The sequence below is a fragment of the Doryrhamphus excisus genome, chromosome 6, assembly GCF_030265055.1.
Source record: "Doryrhamphus excisus isolate RoL2022-K1 chromosome 6, RoL_Dexc_1.0, whole genome shotgun sequence".
NCBI lineage: Eukaryota > Metazoa > Chordata > Actinopteri > Syngnathiformes > Syngnathidae > Doryrhamphus > Doryrhamphus excisus.
This window is the reverse complement of record NC_080471.1, coordinates 20058298-20071591: the sequence shown is the minus strand read 5'-3', so window position 1 is coordinate 20071591 and position 13294 is coordinate 20058298. Positions and strand designations below refer to the sequence as shown.

Below are 13294 nucleotides of genomic sequence, written 5' to 3'. Positions count from 1 at the left end.
TGTACAGACTGAACTTAAAAATTCATTCATTCATTTTCTACTGCTTATCCTCACGAGGGTCGCGGGCATGCTGGAGCCTATCCCAGCTGTCTTCGGGTGAGAGGTGGGGTACACGCTGGACTGGTCCTATGGACAATTTGGAGTCGCTAATTAACCTAGCATGTTTTTGGAATGTGGGAGGAAACTGGAGTACCCCGAGAAAACCCATGAATGCAAGGGTGGAATTGAACTCGGTTCTCCTAGCTGTGCATGAGGCCTGTTTGCTGTTTTTTTTACTACAGGTGGTTATTGATATGTCTAAAAGTTAAATATACACAACATTAACCCCATGTTTTAAAGTTTAATGTAATAAAAGTGTTTTATTATGTTATAACATTTCTCATAGTTGTTCTCCCAACCAGGTGTCGTCTAGGAAACGGATCAGTAAGCATTGCTGCATTCAAGTCAGGTGGAAAATCTGATTCTTCAAGACAGCGTGTTTGGCCCAGCCCCTTCAGCCATGCGCGGTGACGTCACAACACCCGTGGTTCTCCTTTCACCTGCGTACAAGAGTGGAAGTGAAACTTGGAAAGAGTGTTTAAAAACGGGCTCAAATCGCATTTCCGTCGTCGGGAAGACATGGAACCGGCGTCCTGCTGCTCCGCTTCGTACAGGTATGATTCCGCTGGGCTCTGAGTGTTAGTGTGCAAGGAAGGGGAAGGCTTAGTGATCAAATTAAGCAATTCCCGATCAGTCACATAGCGTTAGAATAGCAATAAACATTACATTAGCATCATGCTATGTAAATATCATACACAGTACAGATTAAGTCGCTGCAAATCAGCTCAAGCTTCATTCAGAGGAATCAGCTTGAGGAAAACGACACCGACAAACATGCAGAAAAACAAGAGGAAGTGTAAAATCAAACGTTTTAAAACAGATACAGGTTAATTCTGTATGTTTTCCGAAGCAATTGGTGCAGACACGGTGACTCGGTTTGGTGAACGGGCCTGCCTGAGCTCCCGCAAGCCGGAATCTTTGACAGCACCACGGACAGCTCCAGGCCCCGCCCCCCTGCTGTCTGACGTCAGACAAGTTGTTTTCGTTGTCGTCGCATGATCATATATATACATAAATACTTATAATACAATTACAGGCTAATTCATTAATATAGTATGAGTTCCAATATAAGAGTAATACGACCAAATAAGTTAATTCTATACATTTTGTATTTTATGATCTTTTAAAACACATTTTATATTATTACATATATTTCTGTTGTGTTCTTTTTTCTTAATTAGTACATAATTTCTTATTTTAATTTGACATAAACCAAATTTTAAAAATTTATTTTGAAAACAAGTAGACCGTATGGAAATTGAATCTATTTTTTAAATTATTATTATTTATTCAAAATTATTTGAGCAATTTACTGTTTACGCTGGACATTGTTGTTCATATTTGATGTCATCTATTTATTTTCCACATTATTATTATTATTATTTATTATTATACGGGAGCCAGGCAACAACATTTTGTTGGCAATCTGTCCGTCCGTCCATCTGTCTTTCTATCCGTCCGTCCGTCCGTCTTTCTATCCGTCCGTCTTTCCATCCGTCCGTCCGTCTTTCTATCCGTCCGTCCGTCTTTCTATCCGTCCGTCTTTCTATCCATCCGTCCGTCTTTCTATCCGTCCGTCCATCTTTCTATCCGTCTGTCCATCCGTCTTTCTATCCGTCCGTCCGTCTTTCTATCCGTCCGTCCGTCTTTCTATCCGTCCGTCTGTCCGTCCGTCTTTCTATCCGTCCGTCCGTCTTTCTATCCGTCCGTCTGTCCGTCCGTCTTTCTATCCATCCGTCTTTCCATCCATCCGTCCGTCTTTCTATCTGTCCGTCCGTCTTTCTATCCGTCTGTCCATCCGTCTTTCTATCCGTCCTTCCATCTTTCTATCCGTCCGTCCGTCTTTCTATCTGTCCGTCCGTCTTTTTATCTGTCCGTTCGTCTGTCTTTCTATCCATCCGTCTGTCTGTCTTTCTATCCGTCCGTCCGTCCGTCTTTCTATCCGTCCGTCCGTCCGTCTTTCTATCCGTCCGTCCGTCTTTCTATCCGTCCGTCCGTCCGTCTTTCTATCCGTCCGTCCGTCTTTCTATCCGTCCGTCTTTCTATCCATCCTTCTATCCGTCCAACCGTCTTTCTATCCATCCGTCCGTCTTTCTATCCGTCCGTCCGTCTTTCTATCCGTCCGTCTTTCTATCCATCCTTCTATCCGTCCAACCGTCTTTCTATCCATCCGTCCGTCTTTCTATCCGTCCGTCCGTCTTTCTATCCGTCCGTCTTTCTATCCGTCCGTCTTTCTATCCATCCTTCTATCCGTCCATCCGTCTTTCTATCCATCTATCCATCCATCCATCCATCCATCTATCCATCTATCCATCTATCCATCTATCCATCTATCCATCTATCCATCTATCCATCTATCCATCTATCCATCTATCCATCTATCCATCTATCCATCTATCCATCTATCCATCTATCCATCTATCCATCTATCTAAATCCACAGTTAGCTTTTCCTATTTTTTCTACATCATTGGTGTCCTATTTTTGATTAAAAATCAGAAAGTTATATTTTGAAAGATGTAGTTATAAAACAAACCAAAGGTCGTAAAAAAGCCCCCAGAGTTGCATTCTGAACATCCCTGTGCTGGACAGTTTTACGTTTTTTTTTTTTTTTTGTTCTTCTGATTAATCTCCCGCTTCAAGAAGTGCAATTAGCCAGCGGTCAAATAAAAGTCTAAATGGCAATTACATGCATGTGAGCAATATTTTAGCTAGCAATCTGAAACTTTTATAACAGGACAATGTGCATTATTGCTGACGTCAGTGCCCCAAGTTTATGAATCACCAATTAAGGGACATCTTGGCATCTTAAATGAAGTGAGCACATTACAACGTTCTGATGAATCAGCATAGCATGTAGTGTTCGATGCTGCCATTAACACCTGAAGTATACCTCAAGGGTAACTTCTGCGACTGACAGCCTGTTTGTCACTTCTGCACATGCGTGACAATAGTTGGTCGTCTAACAGCAATGAAATGAAAGTTGGGAAATGTCTTCTCATTGAAGAATATATTGGAAATAACAAAACTGGGATAAATTCATGTACGTTAATAGGATTTATTTATGTGAACCACTATACTACACTACCAATGGCTACAGACAATATTATATATTCATTCATTCATTCATTCATTTTTTACTGCTTATCCTCACAAGGGTTTCGGGGGTGCTGGAGCCTATCCCAGCTGGAGCCTATCCCAGGTACACTCTGGACTGGTCGCCAGCCAATCACAGGACACATATAGACAAACAACCATTCACACTCACATTCATACCTATGGACAATTTGGAGTCGCCAATTAACCTAGCATGTTTTTGTAATGTGGCCAATGGTGGAATTGAACTCGGGTCTCCCAGCTGTGAGGCCCGTGTACTAACCACTCGACCGGCGTGCAGCCGCTAACAAAACATCAGAAAAAAATACTCAAATAAAATTAGTAGCTGTAGCAAGGTGTCACTACACCAGTAAAGTAGTTCTTCGAGGTAGCAATGTTATTCAACATTAATAATTCATAATTATTCATCATCATTCATTTTCTACTGCTTATTCTCACAAGGGTCGTGAGGGGTGCTGGAGCCTATCCCAGCTGTCTTCAGGCGAGAGGCGGGATACACCCTGGACTGATCGCCAGCCAATCACAGGGCACATATAGACAAACAACCATTCATACTCACATTCATACCTATGGACAATTTGGAGTCGCCAATTAATCTAGCATGTTTTTGGAATGTGGCCAAGGGTGGAATTGAACTCGGGTCTCCCAGCTGTGAGGCCTGCATGCTAACCACTCGTCCGGCGTGCAGTCGCTAACAACACATCTGAAATTAGTTGTAGTGGTAGCAAGGTGTCACTACACCAGTAAAGTAGTTCTTCGAGGTAGCAATGTTATTCAATGTTAATAATAATAATAATCATCATTCTCTACTGCTTATTCTCACAAGGGTCACGGGGTGCTGGAGCCTATCCCAGTTGTCTTCGAGCAAGAGGCGGGGTACACCCTGGACTGGTCGCCAGCCAATCACAGGGCACATATAGACAAACAACCATTCACACTCACATTCATACCTATGGACAATTTGGAGTCGCCAATTAACCTAGCATGTTTTTGGAATGTGGGAGGAAACCGGAGTACCCGGAGAAAACCCACGCATGCACGGGGAGAACATGCAAACTCCACACAGAGATGGCCGAGGGTGGAATTGAACCTGGGTCTCCTAGCTCTCAGGTCTGCGCGCTAACCACACGACCACCATGCAGCCCAATATTATATACTATATATATAATATATATCTGTTTTGTATAACAATTCATCCACATGACATTAACCTTCAGAAGATAAAGTATAGTATTGTTCATGTAGAAATACATATCTATCATATTGTAAGATTTATGTGGGTCATGAGTGTGGGTCATGATCTCAATGTTAATCTATTGATAATGATAATATATTTCCACTTGCATTATATTCCAGTTATGATGACTACAAGGAGACTGCAGATTGGCTGCTGGCCCGAACAAACAAGCAGCCTAAAGTCGCCATCATTTGTGGGTCGGGCTTAGGCAGCCTTGCTGACTTGCTGAAGGACAAAGTCGTCTTCCCTTATAAGGACATCCCACGTTTCCCGACCAGCACCGGTAGGTTTTGTTTCATTTTTTTTAACTTTGTATTTTGCAAGAAATGTATCTTTATGCTGTTTGTGTTCTGCGTAGTGGCAGGCCATGCCGGTCGACTGGTTTTTGGCAAGCTGAATGGGCGGGAATGTGTCTGCATGCAGGGTCGATTTCACTTCTATGAAGGCTACAGCATACAAACTGTGAGTGATTGTGTTACTTTTGAATTGTGAGGTGACCAGACGGGTGTTAAAAATGACATGTAGTGAGCTAATAATTGGATTTAAAATAAAAAAAATTAACTAATTAACTTAATTAAAAATTAACTTAATTATTGTATTGTTTTCATCTCTTAGTAGGAGGATAAGGCATGGCATAGATTTGTTCAGTTCATTCAATCATGGTAATTCATTCATTCATTTTCTACCGCTTATCCTCACGAGGGTCACGGGGGTGCTGGAGCCTATCCCAGTTGTCTTCGGGCAAAAAACCCCCCAATAAAATTAGTTGTAGCTGTAGCAAGGTGTCATTACACCAGTAAAGTAGTTCTTCGAGGTAACAATGTTATTCAATGTTAATAATAATAATAATAATAATAATCATCATCATCATCATTCATTTTCTACCGCTTATCCTCACGAGGGTCACGGGTGTGCTGGAGCCTATCCCAGCTGTCTTCGGGCGAGAGGGGGGGTACACCCAATAGGCTCCAGCGTACCCCCAGGACACATATGTGAATATCTTCTTTTATAAATGGAATATTTTCCTCGTTACACATGCGTGTGTAGGACCTTCTAAAAGTATTTTTTTTAACATTATTAGAGCCCTCTTGATGTGACTTAACACCCCTATAGTTACTCTACACTCTTATTACCTCTCAGCTAATGTCATATTTCTGATTTCACCACTAACTCATTGAAATTGAACCAACATGGGCTGCATCTGTATCTACTTGATCAGTTAGAGGCTAATCCAATAATCCAAGAACCAGGATCACAATACCTTATGAAACACTTAAACGTTGGACATCATAATATCTGAATATTTAGATACCACAATAACAATATAGCAGCTGCACGGTGGTCGAGTGGTTAGCACGCAGGCCTCACAGCTAGGGGACCCGAGTTCAATTCCTCGCTCGGCCATCTCTGTGTGGAGTTTGTATGTTCTCCGGGTACTCCGGTTTCCTCCCACATTCCAAAAACATGCTAGGTTAATTAGCGACTCCAAATTGTCCATAGGTATGAATGTGAGTGTGAATGGTTGTTTGTCTATATGTGCCCTGTGATTGGCTGGCCACCAGTCCAGGGTGTACCCCGTCTCTCGCTCGAGGCTTGAAGACAGCTGGGATAGGCTCCAGCACCCCCCTGCCACCCTTGTGAGGATAAGCGGCAGAAAATGAATGAATGAACATTAGTTTCGAATGTGTTTGTGGCTGTAGGTGACGTACCCCGTGCGAGTCTTCTCCCTGCTGGGTGTGGAAAGTCTGATTGTGACAAATGCAGCAGGTGGACTCAATGACAGCTACAATGTGGGCGACATTATGGTCATTAAGGATCATATTAACCTGCCGGGTTTTTGTGGACAGAATCCACTGGTTGGGCACAACGATGACAGGTAAAATTTGCACCTATAAATGATCCATACTGTACTTAATCTTATAGTTCATTAGTTCAACCATCTTATCTATATGCCCCCATCAGTTTTGGAGTGCGTTTCCCTTGCATGTCAGACGCCTACGACCGTGACCTAAGAGCTTTGGCCTTCCAAACAGCACAAGAACAAAACAGTGACAGCTTCCTGCAGGAAGGAGTTTACTGTATGGTTGCTGGACCATCATATGAGACCATTGCAGAGTGCAACGTCCTGCAGAGGTTCGGGGCTGATGCCGTCGGTATGTGGAAAATCCTCATCAATACGCAATGAGATGTTGACTTTTAATGTGGTATTTTTGTACTTGAAAATATTTGAGGGACACCAGCATGGTGGTACTGGCGATGCTCAATGCTAACAAGGAAGCTATCTTTGTTTGACAACACAGCACAGTCCTTTGGTTGCGACACATTAAAGTCCAGTTTGACTGCAAGAAATAACATTTATTAATTTTCTATCGCTTTTCCTCACGAGGGTCATGGGGGTGCTGGAGCCTATCCCAGCTGTCTTCAGGCAAGAGGACCCGCCGCCAGCCAATCATAGGGTACATATAGACAAACAACCATTCACACTCACATTCATACCTATGGACAATTTGGAGTCGCCAATTAACCTAGCATGTTTTTGGAATGTGGGAGGAAACCGGAGTACCCGGAGAAAACCCATGCATGCACGGGGAGAACATGCAAACATGAGCCCTGAAATAAGTTTTGGATGACTCAGCACCATTTTGCCCGTGCATGCGTGGGTTTTCTCCGGGTACTCCGGTTTCCTCCCACATTCCAAAAACATGCTAGGTTAATTGGCGACTCCAAACTGTCCATAGGTATGAATGTGAGTGTGAATGGTTGTTTGTCTATATGTGCCCTGTGATTGGCTGGCGACCAGTCCAGGGTGTACGAAGACAGCTGGGATAGGCTCCAGCACCCTCCCCTGCAACCCTCGTGAGGAAAAGTGGTAAAAAATGAATAAACGAATAAATGGCTCAGCATCCTCGTTTTTCAAGTTCTACTGACTTCCTTATATGGGGCTGCAGACCGCCTGCCCTCAGCAAATGCGAACCTACGTATCCGGAAGTCCTCGGGAGCACTTGGGAGTGTGACCAATCACAGCAAAGTGGGTGTACCTACATGAAGTACAGGTGGTGGAGTAAATTAAAAAGACCATTTCGGTTGGAAGTACAAAGTCAGTGGAAAAACTGCAGGATGAGGTGCAGAATCTGGAAGATCTCAAAAGCTGTGTGTATCTGAGCCATGTAATAGGTTCCCCTTTAAAGCCATATGTGCTGTAATTTACTTTTTTTTACCTTCTCATTAACCTAAGGGTTGATGCCCAGCGGTAAACTCACACCCCTCTTTGCTTGTTTTGGTTTTATCCATTTCATGTGAGCAGTACGGGGAGCACCAGGATCCCAGCTGACACACGTACCCTGAACTAATCAGCATATTCATACAAAATATGAATATTGACTGATGACATTCAGTGTTTGAACAGTATTAACAACATGATGAGAGTAATTCAGTTACATTAAAAAAACTCTAACGTCATTTCTGTTCATCTTCCATAGGTATGAGCACGGTTCCTGAAGTGGTGGTGGCTCGACACTGTGGCTTGCGTGTCTTGGGTCTGTCGCTGATCACCAATAAGGTTGTGACAGATTATGACAGCGATGTGAAAGTGAACCATGAGGAGGTGTTAGCGACCACCGAGATCCGGGCCCAGGACCTCCAGAGGCTTGTTAGCCACCTTGTCACAAAGATCTAACACCTTCGATCAAATTTGCTGCAGCAAAAAGGAAGAGTTTCCAGTCTGGTGTGATAGTATTGAGATAATCATATCTACTTGATCAGTTTGTGGCTAATCCAATAATCCAAGAACCAGGATCACAATACCTTATGAAACACTTAAACGTTGGACATCATAATATCTGAATATTTAGATACCACAATAACAATATAACAGCTGCACGGTGGTCGAGTGGTTAGCACGCAGGCCACACAGCTAGGACACCCGAGTTCAATTCCATCCTCGGCCATCTCTGTGTGGAGTTTGCATGTTCTCCCCGTTTTCTCCGGGTATTCCGGTTTCCTCCCACATTCCAAAAACATGCTAGGTTAATTGGCGACTCCAAATTGTCCATAGGTATGAATGTGAGTGTGAATGGTTGTTTGTCTATATGTGCCCTGTGATTGGCTGGTGACCAGTCCAGGGTGTACCCCACCTCTCGGCCAAAGACAGCTGGGATAGGCTCCAGCACCCCCGCGATAAGCGGTAGAGAATGAATGGATGAATGAATGAATGAATCCACACAAAACAATGTGATGAAGTTGATTTATAACAAATAATGTATCTTTGGGCTGCACGGCGGATGAGTGGTTAGCATGCAGGCCTCACATCTAGGAGACCAAAGTTCAATTCCACCCTCGGCCATCTCTGTGTGGAGTTTGCATGTTCTCCCCATGCATGAGTGGGTTTTCTCCGGGTATTCCGGTTTCCTCCCACATTCCAAAAACATGCTAGGTTAATTGGCGACTCCAAATTGTCCATAGGTATGAATGTGAGTGTGAATGGTTGTTTGTCTATATGTGCCCTGTGATTGGCTGGCCACCAGTCCAGGGTGTACCCCGCCTCTCCCCCAAAGACAGCTGGGATAGGCTCCAGCACCTTCCGCGACCCTCGTGAGGCTAAGCGATAGAAAATGAATGTTATAAATGGGCTGCACGGTGCATGAGTGGTGAGTGTGCAGGCCTCACAGCTACGATACCCGAGTTCAATTCCACCCTCGGCCATCTGAGTGTGGAGTTTGCATGTTCACTCCGGTTTTCCTCCCACATTCCAAAAACATGCTAGGTTAATTGGCGACTCCAAATTGTCCATAGGTATGAATGTGAGTGTGAATGGTTGTTTGTCTATATGTGCCCTATGATTGGGTGACAACCACTCCATGGTGTGGACTGGGTGTGGGATAGGCTCCAGCCCTCCCCCGCGACCCCTGTGAAGATAAGCAGTAGAAATAAATGAATAACAATATAGCTAGCCACCTATTTTCTAGACTTGTTAGGGTCATGGGTGAGCTGGAACCTACTATTCCAACAATTTAGTGTCTCAAGCTTGCCCATTTTAGGGAAATGGGAAGAAACCGGAATACCCACAGAAAACCCACACCAGGAAAAGAAAACAGACATTTCAACACCCTGTAGTATAGTCATTATTTTTAAATGACTGTGTTATTATTCCTTATGTTCTGTATAGTAAATCAATACATGGATGTGAACTCCAACATGTACGTATGTAATTTCAGCCACTTCCCTTCACCCAGGAACTGACTCAAGATCCACTTGGTCCTGGTCCCAAGGCGCCACACAGTGGCTGTCCACTGCTCCTTATGGAGTGTTAAAAATAAAGTTAGAATTGTATTGAATGAATGCATATATTACATACAATTTATCATAATACATGTAAAGAGGGGTGTCCAAGGTTTTTTTTTTTAATTGTCTCTGAGCATATTTTCAAAATAAAATTATGAATGCGATATCAGATATCACATTAACTTGATTTATCAACTTAAACACATTGCTAAGATGAGTTGAGATATCTTAGTATATAGACCTATATGAAAATATGATGATTGTTGAAAAATCCTGATTTGTCTTTGCAAAATAAAGCATAAATCGAAAGGAATCAGCACTGATTAATGAATATTGTATTTTAGAATTGCACCACTGTAATATCTAGATGGGCCGTTATACAAAGGCCTGCAGTTTTCACTCACCTCTATGCTGATCTGGAAACTCCTGCCAGATCCCTTTGACCGTTCCATTCATTAGAGCGGGAAAAGACATGTGAAATCCTTTATCAGCAGTTCACTGCTTAGAATAGACCGTTTGTATTGCATTATGCTAATGACTTGAAAAGGGAATCCCTCTCGATAAAACCAACCATCATCAGAATGTTACCTCTGGTATTTGTATTATAGCTTTAAACTGATACAGGGTCAAATAATAGGTTAAATAAAAGGCAAATAAAGTAAAGAAACAAAAAGTGTTTTTATCAGGCAAAATTAAATGACATATTTGTAAGTTAAATAAAAGGCAAATAAAGTAAAGAAACAAAAACGTGTTTTTATCAGGCAAAATGACACTTTTGGTTTCTTTAAAAATGATAAAAACAGTTTTTGGGGCGGCACGGCGGTCTAATGGTTAGCACACAGACCTCACAGCGAGGAGACCAGGGTTCAATTCCACCCTCGGCCATCTCTGTGTGGAGTTTGCATGTTCTCCCCGTGCATGCGTTCATTTTCTCCGGGTACTCCGGTTTCCTCCCACATTCCAAAAACATGCTAGGTTAATTGGCGACTCCAAATTGTCCATAGGTATGAATGTGAGTGTGAATGGTTGTTTGTCTATATGTGTCCTGTGATTGGCTGGCGACCAGTTGCCAGTAGACAACTGGGATAGGCTCCAGCACCCCCGTGACCCTCGTGAGGATGAGCTGTAAATAATGATTGGCTGGCGACCAGTCCAGGGTGTACCCCACCTCTCGCCCAAAGACAGCTGGGATAGGCTCCAGCACCTCCACGATAAGCGGTAGAGAATGAATGAATGAATACACACAAAACAATGGGTTGAATTGAAGTTGATTTAGAACAAATAATGTATCTTTGGGCTGCATGGTGGTCAAGTGGTTAGTGTGTCGGCCTCACAGCTAGGAGACCCGAGTTCAATTCCATCCTCGACCATCTCTGTGTGGAGTTTGCATGTTTATTCCGGTTTCCTCCCACATTCCAAAAACATGCTAGGTTAATTGTTGACTCCAAATTGTCCATAGGTATGAATGTGAGTGTGAATGGTTGTTTGTCTATATGTGCTCTGTGATTGGCTGGCGACTACACCAGTGTGTACGCCACCTCTCAGCCGAAGACAGCTGGGATAGGCTCCAGCACCCCCGTGACCCTCATGAGGATAAGCAGTAGAAAATAAATGAATGTTGGAGTCACACCATTGGGATATAAGACATCGCAATTGGACAAGTGTTGCCAAAAATGGCAAGTGCAAACTCCCCCTTATTTTCTTTTAATAAGCCAAAAAAAAGAATATAAAATGATCCCCCAGTCGAAAAACATAAAGCCACCTCAGCCATCCAACTCCATTGTCATTTTCCATTCTTCAGTTTTTCAAATTGCAAATGCACAGTTTAAACGAGTCTCAAACAGATGCTGTGGGATTATCAGGATGGGGGAAAATGCTGCTTCATGCATAATTAGTGGTTATATAGCCTGTAGAGGTGTATCCCACTGTGGAGCTGAAATATTAATACAAATGAGCTAAACAGCATGGAGACACATATAACATAACATATTGAGCTGTATTGCTTCTACACAGATTCTGTGATCCACCTCATTCCGAAAATTCTCTGTTGTGTTGAGTGAAAAGAGGACACATCCTCTGCTGATTGGATGCTCTTCGTCATTGCCATCATTAGATATTCTATGCATAGTGTAGGGGGTGGAAAATTACTGCTTCGCCTTTGTGACAGGTCAAGTTCAGCAAAGAATCTTGATGAGCATGACTGTGCACTTTTTTTTCCTCACTCTCCCAGAATCGTGTTGATTGGCCAGTTTCCATTTGCTGCGTCTTGGTGACATCAAAATTCAATTACAGCACTGAGAACTGTTTGCTTACAGTAGGAGGCAAAACAACAGCGTTCCTTCTTATGAAACTCAATTTAACGCAGCTTTTAGCATTTTAGCTTACAAAAAAACACGTTCAGCATTTCTGAAAATGTGCTTATTCACTGTCTTTTCATGGCGATGACAAGAGAAACAAGTAAACAGAGGTTAAAGTTCTAGCAAGGTATGTTGAGCGTAAAGCTGGGCTTGAACATGGGGTCGAAATTAACAGGGTAACTGGTAGCAACAGCTACGAAAGCGTCACTGTGGACCTCATTCGGAGATGGCGTCACCGTTTATTGAGAACCTAGTGGACGTCGAAGGAAGAATACGACAACTTCAAGGTCACACTGATCCACTCGTGGTTTTCTCCAGGTACTCTGAAATCGAACCCAGGTCTTCCAGAGTGTGTGGACAACATGCTAACCACTCTTCCACCGTGTGGCCCTGGACATATTTCAAAGATTCATTTATTATGAATCCTTTATTATCCTCACAAGGGTCACTGGGGTGCTGGAGCCTATCCCAGCTGTCTTTGGGCGAGAGGCGGGGTACACCCTGGACTGGTGGCCAGCCAATCACAGGGCACATATAGACAAACAACCATTCACACTCACATTCATACCTATGGACAATTTGGATGTGGGAGGAAACCGGAGTACCCGGAGAAAACTCACGCATACACGGGGAGAACATGCAAACTCCACACAGAGATGGCCGAGGGTGGAATCAAACTCGGGTCTCGTAGCTGTGTGGCCTGCGCGCTAACCACTCAATCACCATGCAGCCTTTTTTGTTTTTATTTGCAGAAACATCTCCTGAAAGTGGACAAAATGCATGCATGTAGCGGAATTTCATGAACGGAAGCATCAGAGTTTCTTGGAAACTACAAGGCAAATATTTATAAGCAGCTGGTGGCAAACCTACAAAGCCCTTGGCTAAATCTGTCGTATAAACAGATGCAATTTTGATTAATAACAATATCATTAAATATCTGGAATAGCTATGGACAATTTGGAGTCTCCAATTAACCTAGCATGTTTTTGGAATGTGGGAGGAAACCGGAGTACCCGGAGAAAACCCACGCATGCACGGGGAGAACATGCAAACTCCACACAGAGATGGCCGAGGGTGGAATTGAACCCTGGTCTCCTAGCTGTGAGGTCTGCAGCCTTATTTCAAAGATGAATGTAATAATTATTTTAAATGAATAAAAGACTAGGGTGAGTGGTTAGCGTGCAGGCCTCACAGCTCGGAGACCC

At 43.2% G+C, this 13294-nt stretch overlaps 1 protein-coding gene across 1 annotated transcript; it reads left to right on the top strand.

Annotated features, from left to right (window-relative positions):
- The first annotated feature begins 483 nt into the window (after window positions 1-483).
- Window positions 484-12479, top strand: pnp6 (purine nucleoside phosphorylase 6). Its single transcript, XM_058076553.1, has 6 exons — window positions 484-653; window positions 4572-4735; window positions 4811-4914; window positions 6153-6328; window positions 6415-6605; window positions 7932-12479. Exons 1-6 carry the CDS (start codon window positions 619-621, stop codon window positions 8126-8128), a joined length of 867 nt encoding a protein of 288 aa, XP_057932536.1. The 5' UTR covers window positions 484-618; the 3' UTR covers window positions 8129-12479.
- The last annotated feature ends 815 nt before the right edge of the window (window positions 12480-13294 follow it).

Bases quoted from the DNA above. Each gene is read 5' to 3' on its own strand.
- pnp6 (XM_058076553.1), top strand. From the start codon at position 619: ATGGAACCGGCGTCCTGCTGCTCCGCTTCGTACAG. The intron at 654-4,571 runs GTATGATTCCGC...ATTATATTCCAG, and splicing joins TGCTGCTCCGCTTCGTACAG to TTATGATGACTACAAGGAGA. The intron at 6,606-7,931 runs GTATGTGGAAAA...CATCTTCCATAG, and splicing joins GTTCGGGGCTGATGCCGTCG to GTATGAGCACGGTTCCTGAA.